This window comes from Prionailurus bengalensis, chromosome C2, assembly GCF_016509475.1.
Source record: "Prionailurus bengalensis isolate Pbe53 chromosome C2, Fcat_Pben_1.1_paternal_pri, whole genome shotgun sequence".
Taxonomy (NCBI): Eukaryota; Metazoa; Chordata; class Mammalia; order Carnivora; family Felidae; genus Prionailurus; species Prionailurus bengalensis.
This window is the reverse complement of record NC_057350.1, coordinates 127,593,799-127,607,755: the sequence shown is the minus strand read 5'-3', so window position 1 is coordinate 127,607,755 and position 13,957 is coordinate 127,593,799. Positions and strand designations below refer to the sequence as shown.

Genomic DNA, 13,957 nt, shown 5'->3' with positions numbered 1-13,957 from the left:
ACAAGAGCCACATGATCTTCTCAAAAGATGCAGAGAAAGCATTTGACAAAATACAGCATTCTTTCTTGATAAAAACCCTCAAGAAAGTAGGGATAGAAGGATCATAGCCTGAGATAATAAAGCCATATATGAAAGATCCAACATTAATATCATCCTCAATGGGGAAAAACTGAGAGCTTTCCCTGCTAAGATCAGGAACAAGACAGGGATGTCCACTCTCGCCACTGTTTTTTAACCTAGTATTGGAAGTTTTAGCTTCAGCAATCAGACAACACAAAGAAGTAAAAAGCATCCAAATCAGGCAGGAGGAGTTCAAACTTTCACTCTTCACAGATGACATGATACTCTACATGGAAAACCCCAAAGATTCCATCAAAAAACTGCTAGAACTGATCAATGAATTCAGCAGTCACAGGATATAAAATCAATGCATAGAAATCAGTTGCATTCCTATACACCAAGAATGAAGCAACAGAAAGAGAAATCAAGGAATTGGTCCCATTTACAATTACACCAAAACCCATAAAATACCTAGGAATAAATCTAACCAAAGAGGTGAAAAATCTATATATACTGAAAACTATAGAAAGCTTATGAAAGAAATTGAACTAAGACACAAAAAACTGGGAAAAGATTCCATGCTCCTAGATAGGAAGAATATTGTTAAAATGTCAATATTACCCAAAGCAATCTACATACTCAATGCAATACCTACCAAATAACACCATCATTCTTCACAGAGCTAGAAAAAACAATCCTAAGATTTGTATGGAACCAGAAAAGATCCCAAATAGCCAAAGCAACCTTGAAAAAGAAAACCAAAGCAGGAGGCATCACAATCCCGGACTTCAACCTATATTACAAAGCTGTAATCATCTGGACAGTATGGTACTGGCACAAGAACAGACACTCAGATCAATGGAACAGAATAGAGAACCCAGAAATGGACCCACAAACTTATGGTCAACTAATCTTTGACAAAGCAGAAAACAATATCCAATGGAATAAAGACAGTCTCTTCAGCAAATGGTGCTGGGAAAACTGGACAGCGACACACAGAAGAATGAACCCGGACCACTTTCTTACACCATACACAAAAATAAACTCAAAATGGATGAAAGACCTAAACATAGAACAGGAAGCCATCAAAATCCTCGAGGAGAAAGCAGGCAAAAACCTCTTTGACCTTGGCTGCAGCAACTTCTTACTCAACACGTCTCTGGAGGCAAGGGAAACAAAAGCAAAACAATTGCTGAGACCTCATCAAAATAAAAAGCTTCTGCACAGGGAAGGAAACAATCAGCAAAACTAGAAGGCAACTGGCAGAATGGAAGAAGATATTTGCAAATGACATACCAGATAAAGGGTTGGTATCCAAAATCTATAGAGAACTTATCAAACTCAACAGCCAAAAAACAAATAATCCTGTAAAGAAATGGGCAAACGACAGGAATAGACACTTCTCCAAAGAAGACATCCAGATGGCCAACCGACACATGAAAAAATGCTCAACATCACTAATCATCAGGGAAATACAAATCAAAACCACACTGAGATACTACCACACACCGTCAGAATGGCTAACATTAACAACTCAGGCAACAACAGATGTTGTTGAGGATGTGGAGAAAAAGGATCTGTTTTGGGGGTGCCTGGGTGGCTCAGTCGGTTAAGCGGCCGACTTCGGCTCAGGTCATAATCTCCTGGTCTGTGAGTTCGAGCCCCACATCAGGCTCTGTGCTGACAGCTCAGAACCTGGAGCCTGCTTCAGGTTCTGTGTCTCCCTCTCTCTCTCTAGCCCTCCCCCCTTTGTGCTCTCTCAAAAATGAATAAGTGTTTAAAAAAAAAAGAGGATCTCTTTTGCACTGCTGGTGGGAATCCAAACTGGTGCAGCCACTCTGGAAAACAGTATGGAGATTCCTCAAAAAATTAAAAATAGAACTACCCTACAACCCAGCTATTGAACTACTAGGTATTTATTCAAGGGATACAGGTACGCTGTTTCTAATGGACACATGCACCCGAATGTTTATAGCAGCACTGTCAACAACAGCCAAAGAGTTGAAATGTCCACTGATGGATGAATGAATGGATCAAAAAGATGTGGTGTAGGGGCGCCTGGGTGGCGCAGTCGGTTAAGCGTCCGACTTCAGCCAGGTCACGATCTCGCGGTCCGTGAGTTCGAGCCCCGCATCAGGCTCTGGGCTTATGGCTCGGAGCCTGGAGCCTGTTTCCGATTCTGTGTCTCCCTCTCTCTCTGCCCCTCCCCCGTTCATGCTCTGTCTCTCTCTGTCCCAAAAATAAATAAACGTTGAAAAAAAAATTAAAAAAAAAAAAGATGTGGTGTATTTATATACAATGGAGTATTATGCGGCAATCAAAAAGAATAAAATCTTGCCATTTGCAACTACGTGGATGGAATAAGAGGGTATTATGCTAAGCAAAATTAGTCAGAGAAAGACAAAAATCATACGACTTCACTCATATGAGGACTTTAAGATACAAAACATGAACATAGGGAAGGGAAGCAAAAATAATATAAAAACACGAAGGGGGACAAAACATAAGAGACTCTTAAATATAGAGAACAAACAGAGGGTTGCTGGAGGGGTTGTGGAGGGGGATGGGCTAAATGGGAAAGGGGCTTAAGGAATCTACTTATGAAATTGTTCCACCATGTGCTAACTTGGATGTAAATTATAAAAAAATACGTAAATTGTATAAAAAAAGAAGATGTGTTTGTATGCAGCAAGTGGAAGAGAGTAGAGAGAAGGAAGTTTTTTTTATTTTTAAGAATTTTAGTGAGACATAACAGATACACAAGGAAAAAATTCATGTTTGTTTGATGAATCTGGACATATGTGTACATGCATGATATTACAATCAAGGCAATAACATATCCATCACTTCCAAAAGTTTCCTTGTATGCATTTTTTTCCTTTTTCTTTTTAATTTGGTAAGAAGAGAGGAAGTAATATTGAAAGGGACTTGTTATGTACCCTTGGGTAAGGCAGTCTTATGCATGCCGTCTTTAGACCCTCAACTTGGTAAAGACCCCCAACTTAGCTGCATAAGAATGGGCCTTGGGCCTGGAACACTTCCTTACCAAGAGATCCAGAGCTGCTAATAAAACACCATGAAATGGTGGACACAAAAGGGCTAGCCCCACTGAAAAGACTTGCCAGTTCTGTAGATGGGGTAGTAGTGATGGACTGACTGAACTACTGGTCTCTCCCTCTGGACATATGATGACAAATGGGATGTGGATTATCTAACAACAAGGATGAGCTGGTGCAATGGATGAGGGTGGAAATGTGAGGTGGGTTCTCAAAAGAGTATGGAAACTATATTCTGGCTTTTGACTGCCTTCCTGCTCTCATGCCAACTCCCAACTCACATGGTGTCTTAGGGGTCACAATTGATCTCTGAGAGAAGTAAAGGGGTCCCATGTAGGAAATGTCTCCTGATCCTGGCTTTCTACACACATCAAATAAGATGAGTTTTCACTTAGTGTGAAACCACTGATGGCATTGTTGAAAACAAAACTGTTGAAATGAAGTCCTTCTCTGTAAGTGGAGGACAGATGTGGATGGACCCAGGGGAGCCTCATGCACCCTGGCTGGTGCACGTTTGATGATGGGGCATAGTAGACTCAAATGTCTACAGCACATTTAGGGATGGGGCCAAGTTCTCTGAGTCCCTACCTGAAACTAGAGGCCCTATGCCCCTGTCAGGACAGAATGAAAGGTGGAGGTGGAATACAGACTTTTATGGGAGCCCTTGGGTACTGGTACTCCAATGGCAATAATTTTAGGTCCTTGTAGGAGTAGCTTTTGGTGGTTGAGGATGGTGTAGTTACACATGATGGATAAGTCCACGTGTGTTTGTGGATAGGGTCCTCTGGACCATTTTGTGTGCTGATGATTATAGTCCCCACCACTAAGTATATAATTAGGTTATTAACATTCTGACTATGTGTAGTATTGAATGCCATAGCCACCTCAAGGGGTATGCACCACAACAAGGACAGACTCCAGCATAATGGGCCAGGTACATTCCTTGCAAACTACAGAGTTGCCCAAACCACTGCATACTGTTCAACAAAAATACTGAATCCATGATGGGGAAAAGGACACTATTCTGTTAATTCAAGACAAGATAAGCAGAGGAGCTGATAGCCATCCTGCCATAATATAATAGCCCTGTCTGGCTAGTTAGGAAAGCCTCAGAGCATGGAGGTTGATAGATTTTCACAGGTTATATGGAGAAGTTCCAGCTTTGGCCCCTGATACTGTCATCAGTACACAATGGTGGCAACCCATACGGAAAACTTGTACACTGTTACTGATCTGGCTAATGACTTTTACTCAGTCTCTTTGCATGAAGAGGATTAGGACCAATTAGCATTCACACAAAACAGCCTGCATACACTTTTACTCTACTTCTTGTAATATGTCATTATTGACTAGGGCTTGATCTTCAATAAGCCCAAGTCCTCACTGACATTTTAGTCATCCATTACATTAATAACATTCTGACAGTAGGGCTAACTGAAAAACATGTGGCTGCAGTGCTATACTTAAGTCACTGATGAAATGATTACTGCCAATGTGACTATAAAACTAGATGAAGTCCAGGGCCTGGCGTATCAGGTGCAATTATTAGGGGGCACTTGGGTGGGAAACTAAAGAAGTATCCCAGAGACAATCAAACAAAAATATAGGCCTCGGCAGCACCCATTAATAAAAAGGAATCCCAACAGCAGTGGGCCTCTTTGAGTAATTAAAGAGCATGTGTCCCACCAGGGTGCTTTCTTGGCTCCTTTAATTGAGATGAACCACAAAGCAGCCAATTTTATTTATTTTGAGAGAAAAACAGACCGCGCGCATGCACACACACACACACAAATGGGGGAGGGGCAAAAGGGAGAGGGAGAATCTCAAGCAGGCTCCACCATCCAGTACAGAGTCTGATACAGGGCTCAATGTCTTGACTGTGAGATCATGACCTGACCTGAAATCAAGAGTCAGACGCAACCCACTGAGTCACCCAGGTACCCCTTAAAGCACCAATTTTAAATGAAGTCTTTTGCTGCAGCAGGCCTTGGAAGCTATTCAACAAGCCATGGCCCAGACACAGCTTTGGGGACCTTTGAAACTTGCTAGACTGATGGAACTGCAGGTTTCCACACACCCCTAACATACTGATTGGTCTGTGGCAGCAGGAAATTGCCACTGTGGTGCCCTGGCTTCTTGGACTCTGGATCTGCAAAATTCCAGAAGCTACCATCCAATACACCCCTTTTGAATGACATTTCCTTGCTTGCTATTGGGCACTAATAGAGATGGAGCATCTTACATCCAGAGTGCTATACACAAACACTACAACTTGAACTGTCTATTTTCACTTGGGTAATTACAAAGCCTACCAATAAAATTAGAAAGGTTCATACCAAAGTTCAATCATAAAATGGAAATGGAACACCCAATATAAGGCCTGGACAGAATCCCAAGGGACTAGCAGGCTCCATAAGCAAATAGCCAGCTTACCAGAAAGGCACAAAGAACCTATAGGGGATGCTCTGGCCTCTCCTAAGGCTACCTAGGGCACAAGATTTTAAAATGTGCCTGGTGACTGTAAGCCATGGTTTACTGACTGCCCTGTGGAACTTAAAGCAGATAGGGTCTGCTGGGTTGCAGTTGCCACCTGGCCAAGAGATGGCCATCTTTCGACTGAGACAAGATGTGGATGTTCTATCCAATGGGCCAAGCTCTGTGCTTTGGTGATAGCTGTACAGGCCACCCCTGTATCCCAGAAGACAATGATACATTTTTACCAACTCACAGGCTCTCGTCAATGGTCAGGAGAATGGCAACTAAAAGACTAGACTGTTAAGGGATGTCCCATATGGGAAAAAGAACCAAGGCAGCAGCTTACTGTCTATAAAGAAAAAAATATGTCACTCATGTGGATAGTCAAGACAAAAGACCTTTTAAAATAAAAGCATAAGTAGCACTCTTATGCCAATCCACCCTGTGCCTTGCAGGCTGCAACAATCTCTCACTGGGTATATCTATGAACTGGACATGGGAGTCCACTGCATATGTGAAAAATGCGGCAAAGCCCAAGGGATAACCCTGGAAGACACCAAGACTAAGGATGCAGTGCAATCTTATGATTCTTCTCAATACACTCAAATCATCTAGAGAGAAGTGGGACACATTAACCAAGGACTGGGACCCACCTGGGTCTAGTAGTTTGATCACACTGTATCCCCAACCCATAGCCATGAGCCCAGATGCTGCCTCACTGCCATTAACACCTACTCAGACTATGGTATTCCTATTCCAGTCTGACATTTGGATGCTGACTGAAACTATCATCGCTGTCCTTGAACAAACCTTATGTCATATTTTTGGATGCCCTAAAAGATTTCACTCTGACCAAGGAATATCCTTCACTGCCCAAGCAAGACAACAATGGGTATATATTCTCATGGAATATGAACTTTTTATGCATATTATCACTTTCATGCCAATGGAGCCACTAAATGAATGAATGGGTGACTTACACAGCAACTAAAGAAAGAATACCAAGACAGCCTGCTAATGAATTGGTACCCCCATCTGACTAGGGCTGTATGGCTACTAAACAGTGCACGGCAGTACAAGGGGAAAATGGCACTATGATGCATGCTGGGAAATACTGAGGTTAGATGCGGTGGAGGGCAGGGAGTAGGCAGCCATGTGTTTAGGCTATGCCTGCAAAATACCAATCTCAGTATAGCAGTCATTCTTTTTTCCCCTTGGTGTACTGGTTTGCAGTTCTGGCTGCCACAGCACACCGGACGTGGCCCCCTGACCCTACTCTGGATGTGATGCTTCCGTTGGGCACCTCCCTTCTATGGGAAACCATAAGGGTAGGAGACAAAACCAAGAAGTACCACAGTGCTAGTGTCCTTCAGATCAGGTGGGTGATGTTACTGGAATGTCAAGTATGTGCAGCACATGACCTCCCTTTCTGGATTGGCCAATTAAGGCCAAAAAGTATGGATCAAGCAACAATGACACTGGGTGCTCAAAAAGATAGTAGCATCAGGACTGGGGCAGATAGCCTGGGTTGCAACACCTAAGTAATTAACACCACAAGTAGTAGACTGGAGCATCTTTGGCCTTAGGAAGTTCATGGAGTAGAAGACAGGGAGGAACATTACTCTTTCTTCTCATTCCTACAGAATCCTCTGCTACAGAATGCCTGGTAAAACAACAACTTGATAAAAATCTGTACAGCCACAGTAAGAGAAGGGAAACTCAACCAATGCTGGATTTGTCATTCTGGAATAAAGTCCGTCTTGCCCTGCATTCCCACTATAATGTCCTGGCCAATTACAACTATTCAGACCTTCCTTAGTTATCAGTGGGTCAAATCACTGGGTGAGTCCTTCAATACAGTCCAGATGCAAGCATACTCTGGAGTCTCCTGCTTTATTTTTTTTATTTTTGTTTTTAATTTTTTTTAACATTTATTTATTTTTGAGACAGAGAGAGACAGAGCATGAATGGGGGAGGGGCAGAGAGAGAGGGACACACAGAATTGGAAGCAGGCTCCAGGCTCTGAGCCATCAGCCCAGACGCGGGGCTCGAACTCACGGACCACAAGATAGTGACCTGGGCTGAAGTCGGACGCTTAACAGACTGAGCCACCCAGGCGCCCCTGGAGTCTCCTGCTTTAATATCATCTATGATGTGACAGAAAAAAGACCCCTGTACTAGAATGGTTATTACTAATCTTTATTTAAATTCTGGATGTGGACACCCAATATGTAACTTTTCTTTCTTGGTAACCACATGGCAAAAGCAGGCTGAGACGAGTCAGCATTTTGAGAACAAATCCCTGGTGGATGTCACCCACACTCTTGTCTTATGTATTTCTCTGTGGACTCCAATGGACAACAGAATGTATGCCTCCAAGGGAAAGATTTTATTTCCTCACTGTCCATGTCAGGAACTGCAGAGAGGGCTGGAAAGGACATGCTTTGCTGACACACCACAGAGTGGTGCACAGTTCCCTCCTGGGAAGACAAATTAACCACTGGTTTCATTCAGTTATCCAAATTCTAATACTGGGTATAGGTATGTAGCCCTAGAAAAAATGGTATACAACCTGTCCTTAACCATGGCAGAAATACTTAATGCTACTGTGTAAGCCATTCAAGATCAACAAGACTCAATTAACTCACTAGCCAGTGTGGTGACAGCCCTCGATCATCTGGTGTAGAAAAGTGTGGCATGTGTGTACATATGTCAATAATTCAAGTTAAAAACTGAGCTGGTGAATATCCACATTCAGATAGGATGGTTATTAGCTGTATATTCACAGGCCCTCAGACTTAGTTTTTAACCTCTTTAGTTGGCTTAATCTAGGCACTTGGGGTTTCTAGTTGAGCACCATTCTCCAGGGAAGCCTGATCATTCTCCTGGGTCTGGCTCTCTTAAGCACCCTGGTAAGTGCCATTTCCAAATGACAGGGAAGCTGTATGAGCAATCCACATCCATATAGGTTGTTCAAGGACCCTATCGGACCTAATTCTGTCTTCGGGTTTGGAGCGGGCAATGGTCCTACAGGATATGATTTGCTTTATCTGCCACTTTGATGACCAAGCAGGAGTGAGGTGTGGACTGCTGGGAAAGGTAGTCTTCTGCATGCATTCTTTTGACCCCTACTTGGCTGCATAAGAATGGGCCGTGGGTCTGGAACACTTCCTTATCAAGGGATGAGTCTTTGCAACCTGTGCTGGGATAACTGCCTTTTGTGGAAATATCGTTCCTATTTCAGACTCATTGTAGGTCCCCATGGTCTTCTTAACCATGTGAGTCACAAGGCACCTGGCCAAACTCACTACTAAAACTATCTCTTCAGGGGAGAGGACAGGGTCCTTAGTTTTGTGGCATAAGAGAGGTACATGCAGGGCAACTGCCCCATGCTGATTGCTGGTTGGAACCTGCTGGCCATGGAGGACCAAGGCCCACTAGTGAAGTCGATATTGTTCTGTCCCCTCTTATGTGAGTAAAACATTGCTCCATCCAGTGCTTGACTGTGTTGTCTTTTCCTTGGCAAACCTGGTTTCAAGATGCAGTGGGCATAAGTGTTTGAACTTCTACCCTGGTGATAGGCGTCAAGTATCATTTTGTTTGACATATAAAGAGCTAAAAAGGCTTTAGATGAACTTAAAGAGGATATGGGATGAGTCAACACAGAGAAGAAGAAATGGGGTGGAACAACAGAAAATAGGTTCCACCCAGGCACTACAGAGATTCTGATATGAGGTATCAAGCATAGGCAAGAAAGAAGAATTTTACAGAGCGCTAAAAGCAAAAACAATAAAGAGCAATACTGACAAACCGTAAAGGAAAGTGAAAGGTAGTCTAGTGTCATGAGCATAAATGTAAAGAGACTAGGATATTTAGTCTAGAACACAGAGATTACCACAGCTGAATTTAAATTAGACCTATTTTGTGTCACCATCAATGAAAGAACTAAAAAAACCAACGAGTAGAGAAATTAGAAATAAGTTTTGGTCAATAGAAAGACGAACTGAATCTCTAATAAATAACTCCTTTAGTTAGAGACTGCTTGTCTTTCTATTGACCAAAACTTATACAACAAAATTTAAATGAACTTGCAGTATTAAGAAAAAAGTTTGTCTTATTGAGGAATGTGGACTGATATTCTGAAATCAAGACATAGGAATATCAAATCTTTATGTTGTACACCTTAAACTAATACAATGTTATGTCAATTGTATCTCAATAAAACAAAAAATGCAATTTAAAATGTAATCTTAAAAAAAGACAGGAATTTTATCAGCTCATTTGAAAAGGCACAGGACAGGTTGGAAGGCAGAGGCCACAGCCTATAGAATAAGCACTTTCAAAGAGATGATTAAAAGGAGATAAAGAAGGGCGCCTGGGTGACTCAGTTGGCTAAGTGTTGGACTCTTGATTTCAGTTCAGGTCATGATCTTGTAGTTCGTGAGTGACAGCCCTGTGTCAGACTCTGTGCTGACAGTGTGAAGCCTACTTGGGGTTTTCGCTCTCTTCCTCTCTCTCTGCCCCTCCCCTGCTTGTGCACATGAGCTCTCTCAAAACAAATAAACACATTAAAACAAATTTTTTTAAAAAGGAGAGAAAGCAAATGACTACAGTCCTCATATGGAAAAAAGTGCAACATTTCAGTGATATTAGAGTGACAAAAAGGAAAGCTTAGAAGGGATTACTTACTACTGACACTCTTTTCTAAATAAAGTAATTGTAAAAGAGGTTTATAAAAATGTTCTACTGAAAATAGTATTCTCATATCCTTTTATCAACAATGTACAAAACCTCCCTCCCTCTTCCTTTATCTGGACAGAAAACTTCTATAAACATGGTTTTGGGATTTATTTTAAAGTAATGGTGGTTTGTATTTGGTAAGTCCCAACAAATATGTCTTCCCCAGAATTTGCAGCCCTACATAAATTCTGTTAAAACTGGCAATTTTACTGTTACTTAAATTTAGTAGGATACTCTATTAGGGAGATAGGAGGATGGAGGAGAAGAAGGAAAACTGGTATGGTAGTGGTGAGCAATAAAAATACAAGACTTTAAATTTATTCCTACTAAAAAGTTTGTCTTGTTGGATTTAGCCATGCGTGTATGCTTGTGAGGACACACTGTATAATTCTTTCTCTCAAAATGCATAAAATTTAATTGGATAAACCTGAGATGAGGCTTAGCTGTGAAAGTCCTGAATTCCACACGAGGATTAGAAGAAAGAAAACATAGGATCAAGCTTGGGATTTATTAGTGTAGAGAAAAGGATTCTGAATTGCAGCAAAGATAAATATTCAGGAAAAAATTCACTGTGTACTAACTGGATATTCCTTCAAATAAGGTAGGGGATAAGAACCCCTTATAATCATCAATTAAACATTAGTAATTGTGGGGTTGAGCAACCAACGGGTGATGATCTCCCTATACTCTGAACTATTTCTTATAGCAAAAGTGGTCTGTAAAATCCCCTGGGCTGTTTTATTATAATATATGAAATTTTATGGTTTTCAAATTATCTTTGGTAATATTTAGCATGCTTTTATTTAAAAAGTAAATGCCCTACAGGCTGATAATGGTAATACATAAAAAATAAGTCTTAGAGTATTACCAAAATTGTCTTAAAAGTCTAATAATATAATTGCATTTAAAAATTTAAGATAAATTGTAAGGTTTCTCTATTCGTGAATATCTGGCAATTTAAGTTATAGAATATCAGGTCATTCAATATAAAAATTCCAATAATTTCTCACTCCTCCCCTTGGTTATTTTGAGGATTACTTATTCAGCATTTGATAATGTGGAATTCCTTTCAAAATGAGCGCCTTTTCTAGGGGCACAGAAATAAAAATGGATTTTTAGATCAAATATTCTAAAATCCAACAAATCTACTCAACTCTTATAAAATACTCTACTGTCATATGGCTTTAACAAATTCAAAACAAGAAGGTTTTGTTGTTGTTGTTGTATATTAAGAGAAACAAGGAATCTCTTTTGATTCCAAGCTAAAAAAAGATAATTAGCTTCTTGGGATGGTATATTCTCTTAAAACCTTAGATGTACTAGGTTGTCAACTTGGTTTAAGATGGTATTACAGTAAGTTAAGACAGAATTTCCACACAGGCCAATGTCTCAAGTTTTGTCATGGCCATCAAATGAACAATTTATTTAGGTGTATCATCTTAAATTTTCATATTATTACAACTCTTAAAAACAAAAACTCAACTAATGCCATCATAATTCCTAGCATTCTAGTATTGAGACAAGCATATCTTCTATCAAAGTCTGAAACAGTAACTTACCCTATCATGAAGAGTCCAGCCAACATATTTTAGGTAACTGTCATTTAGGAAGGCATCACTATACATTTTCATCCATACTCCAATTTCTTCAATACAAATGGCTCTAATCTCAGCAATAGCATCACTAGAGAAGAAAACCAGACAAACCTCAGATTAACATCCAAAGCTAGAATGTACTTCATACTCATTTACAGCAAGCAAATATTAACATTTTTCCTAATACTGTATTTATATCTGCATCTAAAAAATCCTCCAGTTTTAGTATATTCTGTTTTTTAGATGTCTTCTATAAAATAAAAATTACCAGTACCAAACTGAAAAAAAATATGCTTCTGGAAATCATCTAATTTTGATTTTACTTTCATTGGACTAGGAAACCTGGGAGCTTTCTGAAAGCCTCACAACTATTATGGAGTCAAGAAACATGTTAAGTCTGAGGAAACCAGCATACCATCATCTAAACACAGAATAATATGGAACTCAAAAATTGTTTCTCTAAATAATTATGAATCTTTTAAGCTAGCACACATCTACTGAATTAAGAGAAAATAAACATGACCAAAACACAAACTAGTATCTTTAAGGGAAAATGATGGAAGCATATATTATTTGAAAATGTACAATAGTTTAAAAACCAAAACCTTGAAGTAACTGCCCTAATAATTCACAGTCAAAATGGGAACAATCCTGGTGACTACACTGTGAAGTGTACCAAAAGTCAGGTTTCTGGCACCGTGCCCAGATGGCTTTTCATCTCACTTTAAGCATCTAATATAACACTCCTGGGATGATTTTCATACTGTAAGATTTGTGAACCACGAACAAATACAATTTTAATATTTTTACTTTATCTTTTAACAGGTTATTAGTTATAGCTTTAAAAAATCATATTAAAGATCATAAGATAAATCTTAACTTTCTTTTGTAGCTCAATCTTCGAGGTTTCTGATTTACCATATATAGGTAAGTTAAAATTTTAGGTAATTTTAATTCTCCAATTTAAAAAAATCAATTGTCTGTTAATTAATTGCTAATCTGGCAATAATTCAGCTAGAATTTTACTGTTAATTCGGGAGCTTTTCTTAGTTTCTCTTTTAGGACAAAAGAGAATTCAGAATACAGAATTCTGGTATTTGATTCTCTGTTTTAATAAATCTCAATTCCTTCTAAGTCCTCTTGTTCAAGAATAAAAATATGAGAAATTTTCTTTCTTTTTAAAAAATTTTTAACGTTTATTTATTATTGAGAGACAGAGCATGAGCATGTGAGGGACAGAGAGAGGAGGAGATGCAGAATCTGAAGCAGGCTCCAGGCTCTGAGCTGTTAGCACAGAGCCTGATGCAGGGCTCGAATTCCCAAACTGCAAGATCATGACCTCAGCCAAAGTCGGACACTCAACCGACTAAGGCACCCAGGAGCCCTGATATTTTCTCTTTCAAAGCCATTCTACTAAATTACAATCTTTAGTTTTCCTACATATTTTTAATGCCTTTTTCTTATGGAAAGATCCTATTGCATAGGCTAATGGTACAGACTCTGGAGCATGACATACTAAGTTCAAATCCTAACTCCACTATTTACTAGCTATGTAGCTTTAGGCAAGTTACTTCCCTCTTAGATTTTCTCAATTGTAAAATAGTTATAATAACTGTACCTAGCTTAGGGCTCAGAGTTACTGTGAGAATGAACACACTTGGCACCTACTAAACCTTCCATAAATGCTCCCTTCTGTATCTTTATGCTTTAAGTTCATATACATAGCTTTACAGATTTTAAAGCTTTACATAAATAGTATCTTGTAGGTATCCTCTCCAAAAATGATGTTCAGTTCTCCTTTCTGCATATACAGAAATTATTATAAATTATTTATACATTTTCTCATTGGCAGACATTTAGGCTGCTTGCAAGTTTTTGCTTTTATTAACAATGAATGCCATAAACATTCTTGTATATGCCTTCTTGTGCACACATCTGAAAGTTTACGTAGGGTAGTGTTTTCAAAAAGTATATGACTACCTATCAGCACATTATGAAATACATTTATTTAGTGAAAAACAAAGGATTTAG

At 39.6% G+C, this 13,957-nt stretch overlaps 1 protein-coding gene across 2 annotated transcripts in view; it reads right to left on the bottom strand.

The window, feature by feature from the left end:
* Window positions 1-13,957, bottom strand: part of STAG1 (stromal antigen 1) — a 410,827-nt gene that overhangs the window by 114,568 nt on the left and 282,302 nt on the right. For both annotated transcript variants that reach the window (XM_043595334.1, XM_043595335.1), the window contains one exon: window positions 11,891-12,014. In XM_043595334.1, the coding sequence (XP_043451269.1) occupies window positions 11,891-12,014 (124 nt within the window). The remainder of the gene's footprint in view (window positions 1-11,890; window positions 12,015-13,957) is intronic.